Source organism: Centrocercus urophasianus, unplaced genomic scaffold (assembly GCF_019232065.1).
Source record: "Centrocercus urophasianus isolate 14NV4802_14NV808 unplaced genomic scaffold, USGS_Curo_1.0 seq_14, whole genome shotgun sequence".
In the NCBI taxonomy this organism is placed as follows: domain Eukaryota; kingdom Metazoa; phylum Chordata; class Aves; order Galliformes; family Phasianidae; genus Centrocercus; species Centrocercus urophasianus.
The window spans coordinates 25,671,943-25,697,657 of NW_024884586.1; the positions used below are offsets into that span (position 1 = coordinate 25,671,943).

At 35.9% G+C, this 25,715-nt stretch overlaps 1 protein-coding gene across 2 annotated transcripts in view; it reads right to left on the reverse strand.

Annotated features, from left to right (window-relative positions):
- Positions 1–25,715, reverse strand: part of STXBP6 (syntaxin binding protein 6) — an 82,239-nt gene that overhangs the window by 33,554 nt on the left and 22,970 nt on the right. For both annotated transcript variants that reach the window (XM_042814009.1, XM_042814011.1), the window contains one exon: positions 20,550–20,733. In XM_042814009.1, the coding sequence (XP_042669943.1) occupies positions 20,550–20,703 (154 nt within the window). In that variant the 5' untranslated portion in view covers positions 20,704–20,733. The remainder of the gene's footprint in view (positions 1–20,549; positions 20,734–25,715) is intronic.

The window sequence follows — 25,715 nt, forward strand, 5'->3', positions numbered from 1 at the left end:
ATACTGATCTCAAATATAGCTCTAAACAAATAATTGGAATCAGCTTGTTCTTAATATGTAGCAACACCAAGTAAGAACTCCAGAGGGGAGACAGCAGAGTATGGTTAGAAGCTTGATAAGCATGGCTCATATCAGACTCTGCTATCAAGTGAGTTCTCACCTTGCCTCATAATGCACTATGTCGCATACTCTGGGTTTCATAGACAAAGTAAGAATCAGACTGCAGTGAGCAAGCTGAAAATATGCAGGAAAATAGAAATATATTTCATCTGAATGAGTACACGACTGCACAAAAAGCAGAACTATCAGAGAGGGAGAGAAGGGAACCTCTTGAGCTGCCACCAAAATCTCAAGAGTGATACTCATAGAATCATAGAATCACCAAGGTTGATAATTCTAGATCATCCAGTCCAACCATCCACATATTATCAATAATTCCTACCAGTAAGTCCTTCCAATAATTCCATGTCCTTCAGGACAATGTATAAACATTTCTTTAACACCTCCAAAAACCGTGACTTGACCACCTTCCTGGGCAGCCCATTCCAGTGCCTAATTACTCTTTCAGAGATGTTTTTCCTAACATCCAACCTGTATCTCCCCATGTGGATCTTGAGGTCATGACTGTTGAGACTGTCCCTGAAGACTCCTCTCAGACCTAAGTTCCTTGCATTCAGACACATCCCCCATTACACTAATGGGCAAACTCCCTGTCTTACATGACCAAGACTGTTCCAAATCATCTCATCTGAATTAAATTGGATAATAGAAGACTAAAAACCAATTCAAATCCAAATTACTGCACAGTATTTAGTGATCTATGCTACAGAAGAGGAGTAAGTAGATTAAAAATCAGGCTTATTGATCCTGTGTTTTCTAAGTTCTAATTTAAGCTACAACCGTCCTACTGATTTAATGTTTGATTGAATCTATTTCAGTAAGGAAAAGTAAAAGCAACTATTTATAAATAAGCAATTTATTTCTGCGAACAGTCAAGTTTAGAGCTATTGTTTGGCATACTTTTTGCTCAGGAGGAGCATCTAATTTAACTTTTACTACTGAATTTGACAGAAGCTTCTTTCTATTGCAAAATTTTGACTATAGAGTGTTAAAGTACCTTTAACAGACCAGTATCGGCAGTTAGAACTTTTTAATAACTGCAGTAAACAGTACCAGAAAGAAATAGATAACTGAAATTTAATAAGCTTGAAAAAAATAAGTGCTACTGGATATATTATCAAATTCACCCAAACAGTTAACAATAGTATAAGTACTTATACCAGTATTGTGGCAAGTACTATGTGCCACTGTTAGGGATGCATAACCTGAATAGTAGCTTTATGATGTTGATTAAAAGACTGTGTTTAATATATGAAGAATAAATATCCCCTGGATACAATGATTTTAAAATAGGAGGAGTAAAAAGGCAAGTAAGAAGTTCTAGTCTAGCAGAATAAATAAAAATTATAATCCAGCCTGATTTGTACTGTGTCCCCAAGTTCTACACCACACTAAGTACAATAGGGTTTTAAGAATTTCTACATAAATATTTGACATTTATTGCAGGTCGGTTCTTTAAAAATCATCAAACAAGGCTATTATTGCAATATTATCAATTTCCAGAAAACTAAAAATAGAGCAGAACTAATCAACAGGTCTTCCCTATGTTTTGATTTCCTCAGATATATTCTCCTCTCTTTCCACATGGAAACTTTCCTTGAACATAAGCCAAAGGTCCTGAGAACATCTGTACAATGTGTGCATTGATTGTGAGCACACAGTCCATTTACTACACTTCAAGAATTAGAATGTTTACTGGTCTGTGAATCCCCTGCAGAAATACGAGAATACTACTTGAAGTTTCTGAGATTCCAATTCACTACCACAAAATCTCTTTTAATACTCCTTCTCTGAAAAAGGTAAAGAACTGTATGAGTTGTACATAAATCTCTAAAATGAAGCAAATAAACACAGATTCAAAAGACCATATGTTTGGCATGACACCAGCTTGTTCAAGTACCTACAGTAAAAACAAACTGATCCTTGACTGATCATTATTTACATTTTTTCCAGTTCGTAGTTGTTAGTACAAAGTCAAAAATCTTAATATATATTTAAAATTTCTAGAATTTCTTAGCCTTCCACATATGAAATTGAGAGCAATTTTCACACTGAACACTTATTAGATACAGTTGTTTCTCATGTGATTAGAAAATGCTTGGTATTATAGATAGGGTTTTGTTTGTCACTGAACAACTCTTTTGTTCAGTAGATTTTCTGCGAACAAGTAATAAATCCTAACACCTAGTACTACTGTTTGTTTTGGTTTTCTTTTTTTACTGGTTGACAATTAAACCAGAATGCCATATTACAAATTTGTAATTTTATAAGTAAATTCACAGCAAATTCACGGTGTATTTGTATTATATTAATCATTTTGAAATTTAATATTGGAGGTAACATACTATGTAATGCTACACAAATTGCAGTTGTACAGCCCAGGTATATAGCCAAGTTCTTTTGCTATTTTTATTTAACCTATTACAATGAAAATATAATAACCAGGATTTAACAGTATAAGCAGCAGCTGCATCTTGAAAGTTTACACAACATCACAAGCAGAGATCTTTTAGAATACATAATACAGATAACATAAAGCCCAAAATACTTATCACGTGGATGGCCCTACAGATTTAAAAAAATACAGCAATGAAAGAGCAGAAAATTATTTAATTATTGAAATATGGTAGACGTTTCTCTTTAGACTTTGTTTACAGATTGTGTGAGAGATCTTACATACAAACAGTTTAATATTACAGGACCTCAGATACCATGCAGTTATCACAGAGGGAGGCTCCAGATAACAGGATGTAGGCATGTCATTGTTGTTTGTGATTGGTTGTATGTTTGTAGCTTTTTTGTTTGTTTGTTTTGGTTTTTTTTTTTTAGTATTTATATACAATTTATAACTGAATGTAAACGTTTCTTAACTTACTGTGAAATAGAAACCAGAATAGCAGGACCCTACAAGATACTTAGTAAAAGCTTTCTAATCTTCAAAGAAAGATATCCTAGGCAGTATGTCAGAGTACAATGTATATCCCAAGAGCTGGATGAAGTAGTGGTTCAGTACTCTTCAGACTAGAAATTTCTGATGGGAAAAATAATAACTTCTGGTCTCTTGCACTGTATCAAAATGGTTACATCAAGAAGAGGTTAAAGGTTCCTAGCAAAATAAATATAAATGTCTTAACTTAAAACTAATAGCTTACTTTTCAGATATAGTGTGTTTTTAACCCTCTTACAGCTTGTGCGGAATGGCAATAACCAAGTTTGAACACAATGCAATGGAACACCAGACAACTATCCAGCTGTGTAATAAATTTAATGACATTCTGTGCCAATACAGATACTGCATATAATAAATAAAATAAGACTTAGTGGAACTGGATATAGTAGTATTCATCTAATAATGCACATCAGCTTACTATCATCAGGATACAGCTGCTGTAGATATGAACCATAGCTCTTTTCCCTTTCTCTACTCCTCTTTGCGTGGGTTATGCTTTCTGGCACCTCACCAATTTCCATTGACACTGCATCTCAAACAATTAACATGCTGAAGATGGAAAAAAAACATATGAAATCTTTAGAAGTCGTTAATACTGTCATCAGCACTATGTCAAACACTATGAGCAGAAGACAAAACATTAAGGGATATCAACCAAGTTGTTTTAGAAAAATCCCTTGAACTTTAGAGAAATGTAAGTGTTCTAAAAATGCTCTTATGTAAAGGAAAACATACATATATAACTTAATATTTGCCTTCAAAATGCACCAAATTTCTTAGAGATGTACATAAACATCTTTTGCTGTTCAAATATTATGACTCATTCCAGACTGTAGATGCTATTGAAGTGTGAGAAAGGCCCCGCAGTAAAAGAGTACAAGTGAGAAAAAAGCTTCACAGAGACTAAGGATAGGGGGGATAGTTATAGATAGTTTATAGAAGCAAGAATGTAGAAGTTGTTAGAAAAATAAGTGATGGCAGACATGGGATCTGGAATAATGAGGGGGATGAAGGCCGTAAAGATAAGGGTTTGAGCAGCCTGAGGACATCTGGCAGTGAGATGATTAGATGTCCACAGTGCAAGCTGAAACTGGGTTGGGCGAGACTGCCCGTCCCGTAGGGTCAAAAGTTAACAGGGAGAAAGACTACAAGCCTTCATGACAAAGATGAGGATTCTTCATCCCATAGCCATCAAGAGGAGACCCTCCTGACTCACTATGCAGATGTGGTGGGGGGCCCACACGCTAATGGGTTCTCAGGAATGTGTTGAATATCTATCTGAGTTCTTGGAAACTACAGATTATTTATTAGTTCAGCCTATATATGTAGCATGCTTTTTTCTGACATGCAAGTTAGGAGGAGCTATCCCCCTTGCACCTGGCGTATGTGCAGCACTGATTAAATATACCTGCTTCTATAACTACTTGGTTGTTATAGAGTCTGATTCCGTACGTCACTACAACCAACACAGAGTTTGCAAGTTTTTATATCAGCTTTGTAAATCAATATCTTTTTGCCTGCTTTCATCTCGTTGTTCAATTCATTGTGGTCAACACCAAACATAGTGCAAGATAAGTTATTACTTCTATCATCCATATCACATCCATACCCATACTACAGATGTGAAGAAAATTATACAGACCCTCAAAATGTTTGAAATCCAGAAATAGTATCTTGATGATTTGCTTAATCTGATATTGCATATTCTGTAGCCACCACCACTCCCAGTGTCTTTTTCTCTGTTGTAAGTTAGGTTATGTCTGCTATTCCCTTAATACAGATTCTGTTTCAATAAAATCACTATGAGTATCATTAGCTAAAACATATTGCATAGAGATACTACATACTGGTACTACACAAAGATGTGCCAAAAAGTGGAAGTGAGAAGAACTGTGGCACAGGTCTATCCCCCTCAGGATTTATAAGCTCTAAGCTTTTCAGAAGGCATGAGTAGTCCGAAGACTTCTAATAAATACAGTGCTTTACAGTGCTAAAAAAAGATCAACCAACCATCACAGAACATTTGCATAGCAATACAATTATTACAACACTAAGAAGGCCTTTCTGTTTCAGAGTGGAAAGCAACTTCTTTGAGTAACAAGGAAATAGATCTCCTTGTGCAAGGTAATCCTGCAGTGGGCCACATTACGATTCAAATGTATCTCTTCATACCTAGAATCCAAAAGGACAAAACTGTTCTTCGCACCAGTTGGTGCCATGTTAGTATCAAAAGACTGAACTTGAGAAGTGAAAAATTCTGTTTTAAACTAGAAACATTACAAGTGGGTTGTCTAGTCCTTATCTGTATAGTAATACTTCCCCCTTATGCAAATTTACAGTCACTTAGCAACTTAGTGGTAACTGTCTTTGTTTCAAGAATATTGTTAACTAGATCAAGAAGCTACTGGCTCAATAAAAATAGCATCCTAAAATAAAAGGCATCTCACTCAACTTATTCCTATTCTAGGAAATTCTGTGTACTCTGAGTCACTTTGCTTTGACAGATAAAGCGGTCAGAACATAGCTTGACAATGTTGCATGTGTATCTATTGTGCTAAAAATCTGGAATTTATTGAATATCACCCAATTCTTCAGGTAAGCATATAATGCCCAAAATGAAAAAAAAAAATCCCTTAAATATAAAGTTATTTTACCTAACTATGTAAACTATTTAATTTTAAATCAGCCCTCAAACTGATTTATTCCTGGCATAGTGTGGGAGGAATTATCTGATTTTGCAGCATTTTAAGTCTCAAATAATTTGCACTTTTAAAAATTCAATTTTCTGTATAGACTGATTTTTGACAAACTGCATTATCAAGATGTTACACCATCAAGGATAAAAATTTTACAGAACAAATAAAATCACCATATTATTCAATTTTTATCTGCAAGTTTTCAAAAGAAATGCTGTGAGATTACTTACAACAAATAGAGGAGCTAGCTCTGAAGTTAGTTTTAAAACACATTAACTTGAATATGTCAAGAGGGAAATGAATTTATATTCTTTCCTGTGTTGTTCACGGAAGCCTCAAAACATGGGTGATGTAATGTTCTATTTTTTCTAATGTATACACGTCAGTATATGGAGAGCTCTGTGCGAAAAGCAAGAGAAGCAGTGAATTATTTGCACTAATATTCATATGAAAAAAAAAGAAAGCATGAACAACTGTACAGCCAATAGAAGACCTATTTGCACTGCAAAAGTAACAAGTGAAAAGCAAGACAAAGCTGAAATAGCTACAGTAGAAGTTAATAGTTGAATCTCAAAGATTTAAGAGAATCTAACACATCTGTTTCCAATATTTCATTCACACAAATGTGACCTAATGACAACTTGTTCAGAGTTATGCATATAAATCTAACATATTCCTAACTTTTTCCTTCTTGATTTTCCAGACTTCTTAAAAATCAATCTTTATGGTCAAAACATTTCAGGAAAAATTTCTCTGCCTTTCTACTATGTGATTCCCTGTACAGAACTCATGAGAAAATGCTTGGATTGAGATAATTGACTATTATACAAGTCAACTGAACAATCCTTTCTAGCCTTATATTAGAAGCTCATGATCACAGAATGGAGTTCAGAAAACCCAAGAAATGTTATCTAGGCTGAACACAGAGTGCAGAAAGAATAAAACTGGAATTCTAAACTCCATATGATTCCTTCTGAGCAGGGAATAATGTCAAATGTCAGGATATCAAATTTTCACGGAAGTGGTAAAAAACAAATCTGGGTTTGCAGCTGTAGCAGGATATAGAAGGAAAGAGAAGCAAAATCAAAATATGCCCCAATGGAGCAGATAAAGTATTGAGAAATAATGAGCATGGTTGACTGTAAGAGAAGGAAGAATTTCTTTAAAAATAAAACAAAGCAAAAAAAAAAAAAAAAAAAAAAAAAAAGGCAAAAAGAGGTGGAATAATCACATGAAGTTAAAAGACAATCAGAGAATGGCTTGTGTTGAAAGAGACTTCAAGGATCATCAAGCTCCAACCTCCTGCTACAGATATGGCTGCCAACATCCACATTTAATACTAGGCCATGCTACCCAGGGCCACATCCAACTTGGCCTTGAACATCCTCAGGTACTGGGCACCTACAACCTCTCTGGGCAACCTGTTCCAGCACCTCATCACTCTCTTGGTAAAGAACTTCCCCCGATATCCAACCTAAATCTTCCCTCCTTCAACTTAAAACCATTTCCCCCTGTTCTGCTTTTATTTACCCTTTCAAAGAGCTGGCCTCCTGTTTTTAGTCTCCCTTTTGGAAGTATGCAATGAGGTCACCTCACAGCCTTCTCTTCTCCTGACTGAACAAGCCCATATCATTCAGCATGTCTTCATAGGGCTGGTGCTCCAGCCCTCTAATAATCTTCATAGCCCTCCACTTGAGCCTCTCCAACAGCTCTCTGTCTTTCTCGTATTGGCCACTGGCCTAAATGCAGTACTCCAGATGGGGCCTCATGAAGGCAGAGTAGAGAGGGACAATCAACTCCCTGTCCCTGCTGGCCACCCAATCCTCTATATCTCTATATCTAGTCTGGGTTAGGAATTTAAAGAGGTTGATACAAGCATGATACTTTTATATCTGTTTTGTTTTTTTGTTTGTTTTCTCTTTAAAGGCAGTTTCTTCTATAATGCTCAACATTTGAAAGTTAAACAGAAATAGAGGCAAGTTGACAATGGCTTGTTACTATTGAATAGCCACATTTAGATAGCAAGTACAGAAAATTAAAATGAGAATTAACTTGTAGAGAAGAAACTATGTTTAGTGACATAAATTTCTCCAAGATGTTGCAGTCTAAGATAATCAAAGACAAGCAGCTGACAGAACACAGTTAGAAAGAGGTAATACACATACTAGCAGAAAGAATCCAATTAACTAGCCATAAAAAAAAATTTAGATAAAATGGAAGTAATAATCACCTTTATGCTTGCTAAAGTTATTCATGAATAAGAATACTAAAAGAAATTTCCCGTAACAGTTTTTGTAGGAAATACTTACAGAAACAAGATTTTTAAATACTTTCCAGCATTTGAAGTCATTATAGATATGCAGAAAGGGGAAAGACAGCATGAAATCAAATTAATTCCCCTAATTCAGTGATCAGGGATGTCTAAAGTCACATAGGTTTTAAAAAGAAGGCAAGTGGAGTGAAAAAAAAAAGGTTTGAACAGGTACACAAGCAAAGAGGAAAAACGGTCTATGAAATTCATTACGCATATGACAAAGACTGAGCTTAAACATTTGTTAGTTGGAAAGTTACGAGCAAACTATTTACAACAGGTTAAAAAAAAGAGCTGTAGGCAGTCACAAAAAGAAACAACTCTTCCTTTTGAAGTATAACAACTTAGATTCACATCGTATTTTAACATTACAGTTAAAAGAGATTTAAATTTTACATATGTTATTTTCATGAAAATAGCCTTTATTGATCAACTGGCTTTTTGCCTGCTGAATTAGTAGTCCTCCAATTGACTTTTCGAATTAATGGGCTTATGCAATCATGATAAGAAATTAGACAGCTATTTTTATTCTGAGAAATGTCAGTGCCACTTTCATTTATCTTCAAAATTTTTCTGGAAAAAAAAACTGTGTCTTCAGATATTTTTCTGCTCAAGAACAGTGCAATAGTTAAGCATATCAATGGAGAGAGCTGCTTTCATACATTCCAAACTAACATTAAGGAAACTAGAAATAAGACATACTTGGAAGGAGGGTGATTTTTTTTTTTTGTTCTCACTTCTTGTCTTCAGTTGATGTAATCTTGCCCCAATCTCTCTTTCTGAAGATAATAGCTGTGCTTAATTACTAAATATTAGAAAAAAAAAAAAAACCTAGGTTTTGTTTTCAAAGAATTGCTTTTGAAATTTACCATAATATTTGATTTATGCTATAACATTCAGAGTTCAGTGGGAATTTGAAGTAAGCTGTACAGTAAGCAGCTGAAGCCTACCTTGAAAGTGAGAGGATTTCAAAATAGCTTTTGAAATTTGGTTTTATGGAAAACAAAGGAGTTTTCCCTTTCTCTAGAAGAGAAGATGCAAAGTCCATTTCCTTGCTGTTATTCTTTTTTTTTCCTGCAGCTTATCTCAGAAATAAACAAACCACTTTACTGAAGCGTGCTGATAGAATTTCATTGCAGAACTACGCATTTTCCTTTCTCTCCAGCAAGTTGTCTTATTTATCGCAATAAAAATCTTTCTGTAAAGTTGCAGTACACCTGTCTAACTTCTAAGGCTACTCCTCAAGCCTCTTATTTCCAAACTAGGTGAAACTTCAGTTAGAGATCCAAAGGGCTGAAATTTAAACTCATGAAATATTCCCTAGACTGATCTTTCTTTTAAAACATTCACAGATTCTTATCCTGAGTTCAGAAAAGTTTGTGGAAGAAGAAAAAAAAAGATAATGTGGACTGTTGAAATTCCTTTAAAATATTATCCTCCTACTTCGCACAGTTCTCAAGGTTTATATAACCACATTTTTTTCCCGCTTTTCAAGAGAACTTACCTCCTGAGTTTTATAGCATAGGCTATTGCTAATTGCTTGCACAACAAAGCTGACTGATAACAAAAATATATCCATAAGTTACATTGCCTAAAAATGGACAGACAAGATTGGAAAAGGGAAAATAGAAATTGAACTGAAGGATGCAAAAAGAAAACCTATGAAACCTGGCCATCTTGCAATCTTACTTCCTTCTCTTCCTGCTTTAAAACATATTTACACACTTCATGTCTTTTGAGAGAATGTCATTGCAAGATTTTTGTCAAAAACATGTTTAATTCCTAAGGCAAACTTCAGTCTCTCAACTTGCTGATAGCTGTTAAAGTACTTACTTTCTAAAAGAAAATGGATTTAAGAGTAAGTTCATTGTAAATAAGATTGTTATTGTACAAACTACACGCCTGAATGCTAATATTTTGATTCAGTTCCTAAAGAATGGATTTCACAGTAATCTGTTGTGCTACAACTAATAACTTGATTATAAAAAATATCCTTGGGGAACAGAAGTAGTTTCCTTAGAAGAGTCCTTTCTCTTGCAGACTGAGGCATTCTGTTACGATTTCAAGTGGTAATGCATTTATAAAAAACTAGCGGAGTCATATGTGAATACACCTGTAACACAAACATGGTATTGACTACCTAAAGCATAACTACAGAAGTATCTGAAGGACCATTCCTTATCTCCTCCTTTTCTCAGATTAAAGAACAATGCTGTACCTATTGTGGGAAACATTTTGAGGAACATGTCTTGCTTGATGCATTACTGTTTCAATTTCTCATGAATCTTTTAGTCAAATGGGCATACAATAACCAGATCAGGTGCAAAATGACGTCGGAAATAAACCCTTGTTTTGAACTTGTCATGGAATTCTCACTCAATGTCATCAGTGAATATAGGAGCTCAAAGTCTGTAATTAGGAAAAAAAAAAAAAAAAAAGGACAATTTTCATATTGTTCCTAAGAGTTCAATGTTCAGACAAGTTCTCACTGCCCATACTAACTCGAAAAAGCAAATAATCATCAAACTAAACTGTTTACAATACTTGCAGGATTCACTGCTTTTAAACATTGAATGGTCTTTATCTGGTAGACATCAGAAGTCATGCAAAAATTCAACAAAACAGAAGAATATCCAACACAGAGAATGTCTCTAGATTGGTACAGCATTTGTTCAGCAACACACACATTTCTCCAGCTGTCAGTCTCCAGCTGTGGAATTTCTGTAAAGATCTCTAATTACTAGATTTCCTCTATTCAGTTTTCAGTTCAAGGAGGTACTAAGAAATAACACAACTGATGACTCAAGATTTGGAGGCTGTATTATCTAAATGAATGGCAAATATAACTCTTGGCAAATAATTCTACTTGCTTACACGGCTGTTCTGAGTAATTTTAGCAGACAGACATAATTGCCCCACTACACATTAATTTTTTGAGATGCTATTTAATTAGCATAACATAAGTAGTGAAACATGACTAAAAAGGTAGTTTTTACTCCATTTAAAAGACAATAAGAGCATTAATGAAATCTGTGTTATTTCTCATGAACTGGAATGAAATCTGTGTTATTTCTCATGAACAAAACCACTACCACTGGATCTTAATGTTAAAATGCTTTAGTCTCACAGGATTGCAGTACAGGTGTAAACATCTGTCTTTCAAAATAGCATCATCATACTGTACACATCATTCACCTCCCAAGCCCTCCTCCTTGCTAAGAAAATAAGCTAGTTAATGTTAGAACAAAAAATACTTTAGAAAGCTACATCAGTGTCTAGCTAGAAAACCAAAAGCTCACCTTTGTATAAAGCAATAAATATCAGTGTTTGAGAGTCTAACTGAACAAATTAATACTCAAAAAATACATTGGTCTATAATTTTAGAGTCCTTCAAAAGCTGTAAGTAGGACATTTTCTTTTCCTCTCCAGTTTCACAGCATCTCTTCAAGCCTTTTCAAATTTTACATTCTCCATAGTTGAAGATCATTTCTCTTCTTTAGCTTCCAAACTAGTTTGCATTACACGATGAATGGGTAAATAACCAAAATTCCCTCACGCATATGATACAGCTAAAGAATCATTTGTGCATATTTGTATGCTACATTCACTTAAGAAATTAGAATTTCTTATTTAAAACTTAAGAAAATTTAAGAAAACTATTATTAAAAAGAGGTTGCAATATCTAAATTAAAAAAAAAAAAAATCGATAACTTTTTCGTAAGTTCTTTACCTAGCTCTTGTTTTCAAGTAGGTTTAAAAAAAAACAAATCTTAGGTGCCAAAATCAAACAAGGCCAGCAAAATTTATCAGACTTTATTTTAGACAATTTCAGATAACCTAGTGCAAGAGCTATCAAGATTTCTTTAGTAATCTGCTAAGATTACAGAGGAACAAACATAATAACTGAAGGTTATAAATATTTATTTAAAGTTTCATTTTTTCCTCTCATTTGGGAAAAGTATATATTGTATGTGTGCCTTGAAACCAAAGTTACTGCTAAGAGAATAGTGCTTTGATTTAAAAATTCTGTTATCTTCCAAGTCAATGATCCAGTCACAGAAAATAGCTCTTACTACAGAGAGAAAAGAGACAGACATTTAAGAAAACTAACACAGCAGGGGCTAATATCATATTATCCATGAACAGCATTTAGTAGTTATTTCATCCAGCAAGAAGCTTATGTTGCAGCTTCCCTTCCAGCTGAGTGACTCCTCTGAAGATACATCTGAGGAGGCAATACAGACAAACAACCCGATTCTGCATTTAGAGCATAAAATTCCCTGAGGAATTTTACATACATGATGACTGTGTTTCAGATTAAAATGATAACTCAGATTAATCCCCTGAAAATGAATTTACCTTAAGTCTTATTAATGTCCTTCATTAGCTTAAACATCCCAACAGGAATGAGAAAATCCTGTGTCAAACAACTTTCAAGGAGACCAAATAATCAAGATTCAGACTTCCATTTAAAACTGCTCAAGTTGGTTTTTTGTTTTTTTGTTTTGAGACACTGCCCTCTGACATACTAAATGAAATATCTATAAAGCATTAAAAAATGTTAATGGAGGTTTTATTGTATTTACATATACTGTAATTTAACAGTAGTCATCTCAAAAAAGCTGCTTGTAGAAAACTGAAATGTGTTTCAGAAGGATCATTCAAAGATAAAAGATTTAAGCTTCTATTAAAAAAAGTCAAAAGACTATGAGGAAAATTTCATCTCATAGGTGAAATAGATGAGATCCCTCATAGGAAGAAAATAAGATTTTTTTTCCTAACACCTAACACTGGAAAATTTGAGCTGCAGTACAGTTGTAACATGATCATTTCCCTGAGGCTACAAAAGGTTATTACATACCGCAGAGCTCTAAAAAAACACAGCAAAAGAGCCACTGAAAGGGTGGGGCAGGCTTTCTCTGTGAAGCAGTTCCAGCTAAACAGTTACTAGAGATTGTTTCAGCTTACACAAATGGGCAGTTCCTCCTTGGCACAAGGCCAAAAGACTTTGCATACTTCATATTCATTCAGCCTCCCCACCCTTCATATGTTGTTTTTTTCCTTCTTATTAGGACAAGCATAATCAGATTATGACAAACAACTTCTGTAAAAATCTTAAAAGGTTTGGCTCCATACATACAGGACAATTATTTCAAATAGCATATATGCATAAATGTATATATTGCCAGTTGGAAATTTTCAGATGTTACACCATTGGGGGAGAATTGGGAAGCATTAGCTCTAAATACCTCCCCTGCAGTGTGTCATAACTGGCCTGTTCCTTGAGTAGTATGTAAGCTTCTGTGGCAGCAGTTTGGATGACCTTGGGTCACAGTTATACCACAACAGCACAACAGCAGATGAAGTTGTAAATCCTGATCCGTTTTGTATTTAATTCACTTTAAAATGATTATTTGCAGATGAAACAAAAAAAAAATGTTTGGAGATCAGGAACATGTTACTCATCTTTGACAAAGCAACAATAAAAGCCCACCTAATGACAGAGGAGCTTGATGTAATACTCTAATTGGCTTAGCAATTTCTTTTTAAAGTACTTATTATGGGCTGCGCTACACTGAAAATTGTTTGATGCTACTGACTTCAAATAGAACTATGAAAAAACTTAGTGGATTTAATTCCTACAGCTTACAGTACAGTAACAGGATAAGATTTTAAGCTGATGTTTACCTATACGAGTTCATAACACTGCAATTAATAGTCTAGGTGAAAGAGATCTTCTAGCAGTTACAAGAGCAAAGCTACATAGTAATTGACAGAAACATTTTCCGAAATACAACTGGATAGAACTCCAGATGTTTCCTACGCCGTATGATACAAACTGTTCACTTTGTATCATCATGAGTCAGAGTGCAGTAATGCTAAACTCCAGTACCATGAAACTTCATAAAATTGTTCAAACTGAATCCTGCCTAAAAGCAAAACACAATTTGAATTACTATTGTAAAGTGAGAGTGATTTTTACAAAAACTAGCAATCAGAAGACACTCACATAGGTCTTATTTCCATAGCTGCCATATTCCAAGCTGAAGGCAAAGTTACCATAAAACATTGCAGATTACATTCTTATTTTTAGCTCTGCTTTTCTATTTCTTTTTTTTTTTTTTTTTTTTTTTTAAATCACATATAAGGTAACACTAACCTCTGCCAAAATAAAAATAAAAATAAAAATAAAGTCATTTGGACAGAGAATGAACAAACTACTTCCAAAGACAGAATAACATTCAAACACTTTAACCTGCCAGTAAACTGGATGCAAGCATCTGTCATGTTCTGAGCAAAAAAAGTGCAGCAAAATATGCTGTGCTCACTGAGGGAAGCTACTTCCATCTCCTCAGGAATGTAAACCTACCCATCAGAAATAATTCCAATGAATGGATAAAGAAATACACTTGCCATCATCTTTTGCAATGGAGGAAAAGCATTCTGCAACCTAATTACTTTCTGTAAGACATTTAGTAATTTTGGGATGCCTCCGTGGAAAGGCTACAAATTCCAGCCAAGAATAACCTCATTAAGCTTCTTTTGTGAGTAAAAGGATAACATAATGCCTCCAACATACAGCTTTGTGAAGTTTTTGTTCTTGGCACAATTCTACAGCTTCTTGCTAAAGTCTCCAATGACAGATTATACAACAATTTTTCAAAGTTGCATACGCTTATTTTCGCTGATCTTACCATTAAAAAACAAAGTTTTCCTTATAGTATCTTTATCATTGTGCTTCATTCATATGAGTCTTAACTGTTTTATCACATCATAAGTCAACTGAAGTTATTCATGTTTCCCGTGGCCAGAGAGCCATATTCATGTACTTGCACTAGCTCAGCTGTATGACTTCAGACAAAAAGCCTCTGTAAGCAGAGTGAGTCACACAAATTTCAGAGACACACAAATTTCAGTGCACAGAAGAATATATGCTAAGAACCTGCTATTGAATTGGAACTGAATTACACACGTGCAGTGCAACTCCATTCACACTACTGAACTGCATCATTGACTTAGTCAATAAGAATTGAACTTCGGAGAAGTTTTTTCATAGACCAACAGAAAGTTAACACATATTTTAAGATAAAATGGCAAAAAATTTAGGCAGAGAACTGGTAATGGTAGCCACACTCTTCTTTACCTTATAGATACTGTATGTAACTGGCAGTCCTTGCACTGAGTACAGATCCCGAAATGTCTTCCCTAGTAAAACTCACATATCAATAGAAGGCCTGATCTTCCACCTGTTGTACTAAGTCCACGAGGTTACAGCAACCACTACAACTGATCTGCAGTAGCCCTCAAATAGCTGTCCAGGTTGGACAGAACCTGCAGAAGACATGATTTATGTTCTACTTTGCATAAGTAATGAAACATACAGTGGAAAGCCTGACACCTAAGTAAGCCAGAGACCCCTCCAGAGTGAGTGCCCTATGCTTGACCATCAACACTGCAGTATTATCCTCACTCCTTAATACTATGTTTAAACAGAGAGAAAATATCCCTGGAAAAATAACCAATAACAACTCTTTACACCATATGACAAAGTACCTACAAAATTCTCCTGGAAAAGGAGTGGAAAAATGAAATTTACTTTCATTTCTTGAATCCTAACAAAAAGAAACCTTGAGAATTCTCTTCATTATAAGATCCTGAAAATGTGAAAAGGAAAAATTAAAGAAATAAATTAGGAAATGGTAACTTCAGCACAGGATCAAAACTGACATGACAAGTGAGAACACTCAAGAAAGTGAGTTATTTTAATCAAAAATGCCTTATCACTACTTTTCAATTTTCACCTCAAGTACCACTCTGAAAAATCAATTGCACAAAACCTGCCCTGGAATTTTCAATTAAATTATGGCCAATTTCTGGCAGCCACATTAACTTATCTTCAAAGGAAGGAGTGATATATGTCATTTTCAAGTAACTTTCCATTCCACGAGCAGTCACTTTGAAAGGAATAACAAGTTTATGTTTGAAAAACAACTTTATGGCATCACTGGCTGGAGACAGAAACAGAATATGAAGCTATTATTGAAAGTGAAACCAAGTGGTGTGGTTAGATTTTAGCTGAAGTGTGTTCTAAGAGCCCAATACAGAGGGTATTCATAGAACTAATTAAGATAACAAGGTGTATCTCTGTTTCTCTGTATACTCTGAAGCAGGAGAAGGGAAAAATCTACCCCCGCACACTGTGGTAACTACAAATCTCTTTTAAAGCTTATAAACTTTTTGTTTGAGAAAAAACGTGATGTGGTCAATAAGGTTACATTTTAGTGAAAGTAGAGAAAATAAATATGCTCTTCCCCTGCATGTACACCTAATTTTTGTATGCTCTTTTATATGCCTTTCCCCCTTCTCTCCCCATTTCCTTTCAGATTTTCTTTCATCATTCTCAGAAAATTGCAGTTTCACATAGAAGTCACTAAAAATAAATAAATCCTTGAACTGAAAGCATGTTAATTTAATTTGGAGACAGTAAAGAGAGGAACAGTAACAACAACAACAAAAAAGAAAGTTTCCACCCTAAGTTTTAAACAATATTATCTTTTAATATTTACACACAAATTCCAACATTTTAACAAGGAGGATGAGAAAGAGAATGGTGCAGCTAAGAGTTATGGCACATAAGAATTCAGGTTCAGAAGGAACCATCTGATTCATTCAGTTACTTGCAACTGCAACAGACTTTCAGTTCTGGAAAGGTCGATGCCAATTCCATACGTACAAACTGGAAAATTTCCAATGCATTATAACAAATTAAAACCCCTTTTAATGTTCAAAGTTACTAAGAAATCATAATGATATCACGTCACAGAAAATAACACAGATCTAGTTTCAGAAATTATTGCCTACATCTTATACCTCTGAAGTGACCTTTTAAGCATTTCATAATTCAGATAACATTCCAAATAAGTTTGAGAGCTCTTCTAAACAGATTTGTTTGAATTATGAGACAATGATTATAAAAAGAAAACTTAAATCTGATCCAATAACTGTTAGCAAGTCTCCTAGTGTGGAGGAGGTGATAAATTCCCACTTTCAGCTCTGAATTTCTTGTCTTTTCTCTATATCAAATAATTTCCTACATTTAATAATAATAATGATAATTCCAGTTTTTATATTCTCTGTTCTGCCTACAACCACACCTCACCTTTGTTTTTCTTATTTGTCTACTCTTTGCTTGCAGTTCTTTAGCTAAATGACTCCATTAGGATCTCCCTGGGCTATGCTTGCCCATCTGTCTTTGTCAGCCATGTAAATACAAAGGGCATGAAGGTTGCAGGTAATCCAACTGTTCAGTCTTCACGAGTGCAGTAAGCAGTTTTGCAGCAGCATTCTTTCCTGCCTTCAGTCATAACTGTCAGGCTTTAGGTATACCTCTTTGAAGCATTAATGAGTATTTCCTTCTAACCAATTCAAACTCAAACTCCAGTATATACAACAAATGTAATTTTGAAGGAAGAACCTCCCTTACTTGCCCACTTCGCTCTGTTAAGCATTTGATTATTTTAATGCTTCAGTACACCAGCTATGTTATCTTGGAATCCTAAAGGTGAGAGTGGTGTGCTGTCCCTGCTCAGGATCTCTGCCCTCATTTACAAAAAAGCAGGTAGACAACAATTAGATTGTAATGCTTTTTCAATCCAACACAAAAAACAAACCAACTAAATTACAAAAAACTGTGTAATTTTTCAGTTACAAACTCAGTAGAAAATAAAAGCAGCTATTACAATGTCAGGTATCTAGATTTCTGCGCTCAGTCTTGAATTAAACTATAACTAGGCAAGACACATTTGTATTCCCAAACATTTATAAGTCTCTTAACAAGTTAGTTTTTAAGAAGATTCTTTCAACTGATGAATTCAGCCTTAAACTTTATCAAATTTCCCTTAGCAAAAGACAGATTGAATCGGTTTAAGGAAACTAAGAACACGAAGATATTTTAGTCACTAACTATATTTACCTAATATACAGAAACCTGGGGGAAAAAAAAATTGGACAAGAGTGAAAGGCTTCCAGATTTGTTTCTAAAACTAGTGTTGCAACACTCAGCAACACTCATTTTAAGTGGAAACTAACATTCAGAGCTCTCCACCAATGCTACTCACACTTAATGCTAAATCACAGAAAAATGGATGGAAACAGAGTATATAAGTACATTCAGCAACCCCAAGATAAAATTCATGTTCGGCTGTGGATACAGCAGAACTGCCATTCATACAGTAACTTATAAATTAAAAAAAATAAAATAAATCCATAAAGATAACACAACTCCTTGCTGCAACTAAGATCATTATTAGTTCAATTTCTTTTAATAATAGTGGCAGAAACAGTTACTACCTACCCTTTAGTTTTGTGTCATCAATTACTCTTGACTAACTGTGCCTGCAATCCTGTTGCATTTGATCATATTTTTGATCACGTTCGAATTATAAATCTGCCCTCAAACGTGAGTACAGCCTGGTAGACCCAGTCTCTTGTTGTCATCTACTGAAATTCCCAGTCATACAATATGTTTGATACCATAGACTACTATGACACTTAATAGAAATCTGTTTCATACTACTGCAGAACATTACTAACAGCATGGCACATATAACTCTCCTAATATAATAATGCAGATTTCCAGTACCCAACACACAGTAATTTTATTTAAACTGTAAATACTTCTCATTGTCATTAATGAGAAGCTATGCTGAAATCAAGACCTCTGCTATTTCTCTTACTCATGACACATTATCCTGTTGCAGAAAGACACTAGATGCATCCCAGACCATTTAACATCTTTAATGTACATTTTTCATTTTGGCTGCTACACACGAACATGGGGATGGCTGAGTTGAGAAGTTCCTCAGAATGGTAAAAAGATAAAATAAATTAAAAAACCAACAATCAGATGAATAGAATTCACCTACATAATACTGCGAGCATAACTCATGCCTCTAACCTATACTCATGAACACAGATGTGTTACGTACGCACTCTGAATGCCCGCACTGTCCTAAAACAAAATTATTATTTTAAATAAGACCACTCAGGAAAAGTAAATTAAAATTCTAAAAACTGACCACCAAAAAGAAAACGAGTTGAGCCTTGATCCATAACAAGTCAGAAATTAGAACTCCTTTTTTCTTCATTTTGTGAGGAAATAGAAACTTCCAATCCCTACATCCTAAGAGGATATCCCAACCACAAATCCAGGAAAAATCCTAGCTGAATCAAACCCTTTCTTTAAACTACTGTAAAGGGGGAAAATGGCAAGTAGAAAATATTAAATCTGTTTTGCCTAATTGTGATCAGTATGAGTGTACAGATGCTGTGCAGCTCACGTTTAATATATGCTTATTTACATATTTACATACATACACAAATGTTATTTGGCAACTTATAAATTCTGCACCTATGCACCATGTTTCAAAACCCAGCATTTCCATGGTTGCTATAAATTCTATATTTTGAAAGTTTTAATTTAATTTGCAGTGAAAAAACATTTGACAGAGTCTGTTAAACTCTATTTTCCGCTTACTTCAAACACAATGGTAATCTACTGATCTTTACAGAGCACTTATCCTCTGACTACTGATTTTACCTCTATTAAGGTGCACACCCTCTAAGGAAGCAACTGATGCTTAAAAACATGACTACAACACCTTAGGGTACCATATATATTCACACAAACTCAATTGGCAGACATCAATACTACAGAGGACTTAATTTAATGTGTTTTATTTATATATACTAAAGTAAATGAACTGGACACCACTTTCATTAGAAAATATAAAAAGTATGTAGCAAAACATACAACTACTACCCAGCCTGTTCTACAAAAACTGAAATTCAGACTCTCACTAGTACTGTTTTGACCTTGGAGAAACTCATGATTCACGTGAACAGCTTACTGACTAATAGGTCATTACTCCCTGTAGCCTGTGATGTCTCAAAACAGGTCTTTACATCATTTTCTCCTTCAAAGCATCTATTTCCTCCTTCACTTTTTTAAAGTCAAGTGACTGAAGACCAACAGAGGTGCTGTATGTCAACAAGCAATATTTTGGATGAAAGTTTCATTTTTAAGGACCCAGTGACACAGATATAATTATGAAAAGAAGAGGAAAATATATTTGCTTCAAATCAGACATTTCAGGGCTTAAAAAGCAGGTACAACATAAATTTTATCCCTCCAAGAAATATCTCAAACCTGATAGGAAAACATTTTTCCAAATGTTCTTTCTTCATAATCTGCAGTTATGCTGTAAGAGAACATTTTTTTAAACAAAGAAATCACCTAATCTATTTATTATGCAGCACAAATATTAATAGCCTGCGTTCCAAATGCTATTATTCTCTGCTTACATTAGTAAGATTCAAGTCAGCCAGCACTGCACAGCTATGGGTAACATGTAATCAATTCATTGAAGATAAACTAAAACAGACAACTGGATGTCAGAATCTTTAATCTTACCTGACAGGCAGATATATGTTGAATATTCACCCTGACCCCCAGTAGCAAGGAAAGGAATCTTTTTTTTCGTTCTTCTTTTAACTTGGACAGCTCCCAGCATCCTTTCATCATGGGGGGCAAAAATTTCTTTGTTGATTGCAGATTTGGCATTCATTGTAGATCAGATATAGCAGACTGACACTCTCTAAAACAAAATCAGAAATAAAAAACTATTAGGAACTACCCCTAAGCTATGTGAAATTCCCTTTGTTTTACACTGGTATTTGCAACTCCGACCCTTCAAATAAAGTCTTTAATGCATTAAAGAATTTACAACAGAATTTTGTGTACTTTGAGGTAGAATTTTCTAACTATCTGAGTTATCCCAGAAGTACTTCTTGTTATGCACAGTTCTCAATCTAGCTAAGCCTATTTTGGACAAAAGCAGTGCATGCTAGCACTTCAGTGTGACCCAAAGTCTTCTCAGATGGACACGTTCTGACTTCATTCTGCATAAAAGCTTCATTAATGTTCTCTCTGGTAACTGGTGGAAATCTCTTTTCTTGATCCTTGTACAACTTTGAAATACCTTGCTCTGTGGTTGTTGACTCTGGAAAGTTTCAAACGAACAAGGTTCTTTCTAACTTCTCAAGCCTCTGATTTTCCATTCTAAAAATTTTCTACTTCCTTTACATTAGTCTTAAAATAAGTGTCACTGATCCTCTCCAAGAATCATCTGTACTTCTTAGGACCAAGTTCCCACAGTACCAGCTTCAGCTTTTTCTTTACTTGGAGGGTGAAGATTTATTTTTTATTTCACCAGTGGCACCTCCAAGCATTTCAATCAAAATTCCTAGAAGACAGCCCAACATGAGGCTCTCATTTGCCCGAAGTGAGAACCTTCATATCTCAACTAGTGAAGTAATAAATTCTACTTGAAGGAAAACACTAACAGATGATACTTGCCACACATTTATCATTGGAAAACACATAAATTCTGGTCAGATTAGATTATAAAGCCAAGAAAGTCATGGAATCATTAAGTTAGTGTGCATAGTATTAGCAAGTAATTGTCTCGCCCTATTCAGCCTCAACATTTTATTGGCATCTCTTCATGATAACCTCTTATGATTTTGCTTCCAAAACACGTATTCTTGGAGGCGTAACAGTGCACAATTTAGTTAAAATCTAGTTAATAACCTATTTATTTGAGGACTTAATTTATACCCTTCACGTACAAAACAGTATATAATAGTTAAGGCCCAGTTTCAGAATTACAGCTGTGGAAATTGACATATTATAGAATCATAGAATGGCCTGGGTTGAAAAGAACCTCAGAGATCACCTGGTTTCAACCCCACTGTGGGCAGGGTCACCAACCACTAGACCAGGCTGCCCAAAGACACATCCAGCCATGTCTTGAATGACTCCAGGGATGGGGCATTCACAATCTCTCTGGGCATCCTGCTCCAGTGCATCACCACCCTCTGGGTGAAAATCTTCCTCCTAATTTCTAACTTAAATCTCTCCTGTCTTAGTTTAAAACCATTCCTCCTTGTCTTATCACTATCAACCCCTGTAAACAGTCATTTCCCCTCCTGCTTATATGCTCCCTCCAAGTACTGTAAGGCCACAGAGAGCTCTTCCAGGGCTTTCTCTTCTCTAAGCTAAACAAGGCCAGTTTCCTGAACCTTTCTTTAGAGATGCTCCAGCTCTCTGATCATCTTAGTGGCCCTCCTCTGGACCAGTTCCAAGAACTCTGCATTTTTCTTGTGCTGGGGGCCCCAGGCCTGGATGCAATACTCCAGACAGGGCATCACAAGAGATGAGGAAAAATCACCTCCCTCTGGGTGCTGGCCACCCAGTTTTTAATGCAGCCCAGGATATAGTTAGCCTCCCAGGCTGCCAGTGCACGCTGCTGATTCATCTTCAGCTTCTCATCCACCAGGATCCTCAAGTCCTTCTTCACAAGGCTGCTCTTGAGATCTTCTCCCAGTCTATATAAATACCTGGGATTTTGCTGGTCCTAGTGTAACACTTTGCACTTGTTGAACCTCATTATGTTCACATGGGCCCACTTCTCCAGCTTGACCAGGTCCCTCTGGATGGCTTCCCTTCCATCCAGTATATCAACTACACTGCTCAGCTTGGTATCATCTGTAAACTTGCTGAGAGTGTACTCAGTTCCATTGTCTATGTCATTGATGAAGATGTCCAAGAACACTGGTCCCAGGACCAAGCCTTGAGGGACGTAACTTGTGACCAGCCTCCACTCTGACATAGAATCACTGATCACAACCCTTTGGCTGTTACCAGCAAACGAGTTCTTAATTCATCAAACAGTCCATCTTCCAAATCCGTTCTTCTGCAATTTAGAGAGAAGGATGTGGTGAGGGACCATGTCAAAAGCTTTGCAGAATTCCACATAGATGACATCTTTCCTTTCCACCAATGCTGTCACTCCATAATAGAAGGCCACTAAATTGGTCAGGCAAGATCTGTCCTTGGTGAAGCCATGCTGGCTGTTGTGGATCACCTTTTTACCTTTTATGTGCTTTAACAGGTAACCACAAGAATCTTTTCCGTGATCTTTCCAGGCACTGAGGTGAGGCTCACCAGCCTGTAGTTCCCCAGATCATTCTTTACTCTCATTTTTAAGAAAGGAAGAATGTTTCCCTTTGCCCAGTCACTGGGGATTTCACCCGATAGCCATGATTTTTCAAATACAACGGCAAGCAGCTTGGCAACCACATCTGCCATCTCTCTTAGAACTCTGAGATGCATTTCATCTGGCCCCATGGACTTATGTATATTCAGTTTCACGAGGAGACCTTGGACTTTTTCCACTGTAACACTAGGATGGAATACACCACTCTCACCCAGATGTAGAGGTTCAGGGTCCTGGCAGACATGAGGAGCCTGATCACCAGTGAAGACCGAAGCAAAGCACTTATTGAGCACCTCAGCATTTTCCATGTCTAATGAAGCCAGTCCTTCACTCTCATTTATCAGAGGTAGAACACCCTCCTTGGTCTGTCTCCTCCTGTCTATGTAGCCATAGAACCCCTTGTTATTTTTCAGATCCTTTACCAAGTTCAGCTCCAGCTGTGCCTTGGCTTTTCTGATCTTATCTCTACATATGCAGACAACATCCCTGTATTCTTCCCAGGCTACACAACACTGCTTCCACTTCCCATACATTTCATTCTTTTCCCTCAATTAAAGCTGAAGGTCCTGGTTGCCCACCTCCTCTGCACAGTTTCTTCTGCTGGAGGATGGAGAGCTCTTGCACTCACAGAAGGATGTCCTTAAATAGCTGCTAGTTCTGTTTGTTCCCATGCCCTAAAGGCCAGCTTCCCAAGAGATCCTATCCAGCAGTTTCTTGAGCAGCTGGAAGCTTGCCTCCTGAAGTTCAGGGTTCTGACTCTACTGTCTGCCAGGCCTGCACTCCTCCAGATCACAAATTCCACCAGGGCATGATCACTTACAGCCCAGGCTGCCTCCAGTCTTAACATCTCTAGTGTTCTCCTCTGCATTAGTAAGCACCGGGTCCAGTAAGGCCTTATCCCAGGTCAGTTCGTGTAGTACCTGGACCAGGAAGTTATCCTCAACAGACTCCAAGAAGCTCCTGGATTGTCTACCACCTGCCGTGCCACTATCCCAGCAGATATTCGGGTGGCTGAAATCCCCCATAAGAACAAGAGCCCATGAGCACAGCACTTTCTGGAGTTGAAGCAAGAAGGCCTTGCAAAGGCTCCCCTTGATCAGGTGGCCAGTAGTAGATTCCAGCCACTAGATGTCCTTTACTGGACCAATCCCTGACTTTAACCCATACACTCCCAACCTGGTCAAGGCTGTTACTCAGACACAGCTCTTCACAGTCTATCCACTTCCTAGCATAAAGGACAACTCCCTCTCCCTTCCTACCCTGTCTGTCCCTCTGAAGGGCCTATAGAGCTTATAGAATGAAGTTACTTTACCCTTAGAAAAATCAATTTATTTTGAAGTGTCCGTTATCAAAAGAAACTTCCAGACCAATTTCAAAGAAAAAATTTTGAAAAATGAATGTTTGGCTTCTGAAGAGATGAGATTTTTTTAACTAATACCATAAAAGTTACCTTTCATGTAACAACAAATATATCAGCATGGAAAAGGAATAAAAATCTACTATCTAGATACTTACAAGACGTCATGATATTTCTTCTGCTTATCATATCAAACTTTTTCTGCTCTTCTGTATTATGGAAGTGTATATTGTACCAACAGCATGCTGCTACATTAGGACTATTTTTTATTTTAATTTTAATTTTTAAATTCAAGGCAACTATTCATGACTACAGCTTCAGTCACACAGTTTGTATCTACATGCTTTTATTAGCTTTGTGATTAAGCTATTTTGTATACATCCACCCTAAATTGCACACAAAGAACAGTAGTAGATATCCAGCATTTCAGCTGGAACCTCTGACAAAGTATGCACTCCATGCCTAGAAGATTTCAATCCTTCTTTTCTCAATACCTTACTTACAGCAGTCTCAGATGGCAGAATTATGAGCTTAATCTAACAAAGCTTACTTGACATGATTTCTGAATTTGTTGTGGGAACCAATGCTAGCAACAAAAGAATGTTTACTGTGGAAAAAAAAGTCCAACAAAAAACAAACCAAACTACTAACTAATAGACTTCTAAGGCACATCTGTTGGTAAAAAAAAAAAAGCAAAACAATTTAACAGAAACTAAGTCAGAAATCAACAGCTAAATGTAAATAAGCAGACTTACATATTTACTAGCGAATATACATGGAAATAACTTTAACCTTTAACCTTTGCTTTTAAATAAATAAAACTTTCTAGTACTCTTTTTTTTTTTTTTTTTTTTTCATTGCAGATGCAATGCAGGGTTTTTTTTGTTTGTTTTGCTACTAAACAGGGAATGCAGAAATGAGTCTCCACTTCTCCAATCTTCCAACAAAAATACCTTTTCTTTCATAAAAAAAGCAGTCTGTACATGCAAGACTTCATGTAGTACCTGCAGATTTCTTTATACAGTTATGTTCTTGGCATTAGCTCCATGAGGAATTCAAATTATTACCAGTTTTCCATGGGTGCACTTGGGTTGGCACACTTCAAAACTCAAGTATCTTCCCCCACACCATATGCTATTCCAATGAATGTTCAAGTTATTTT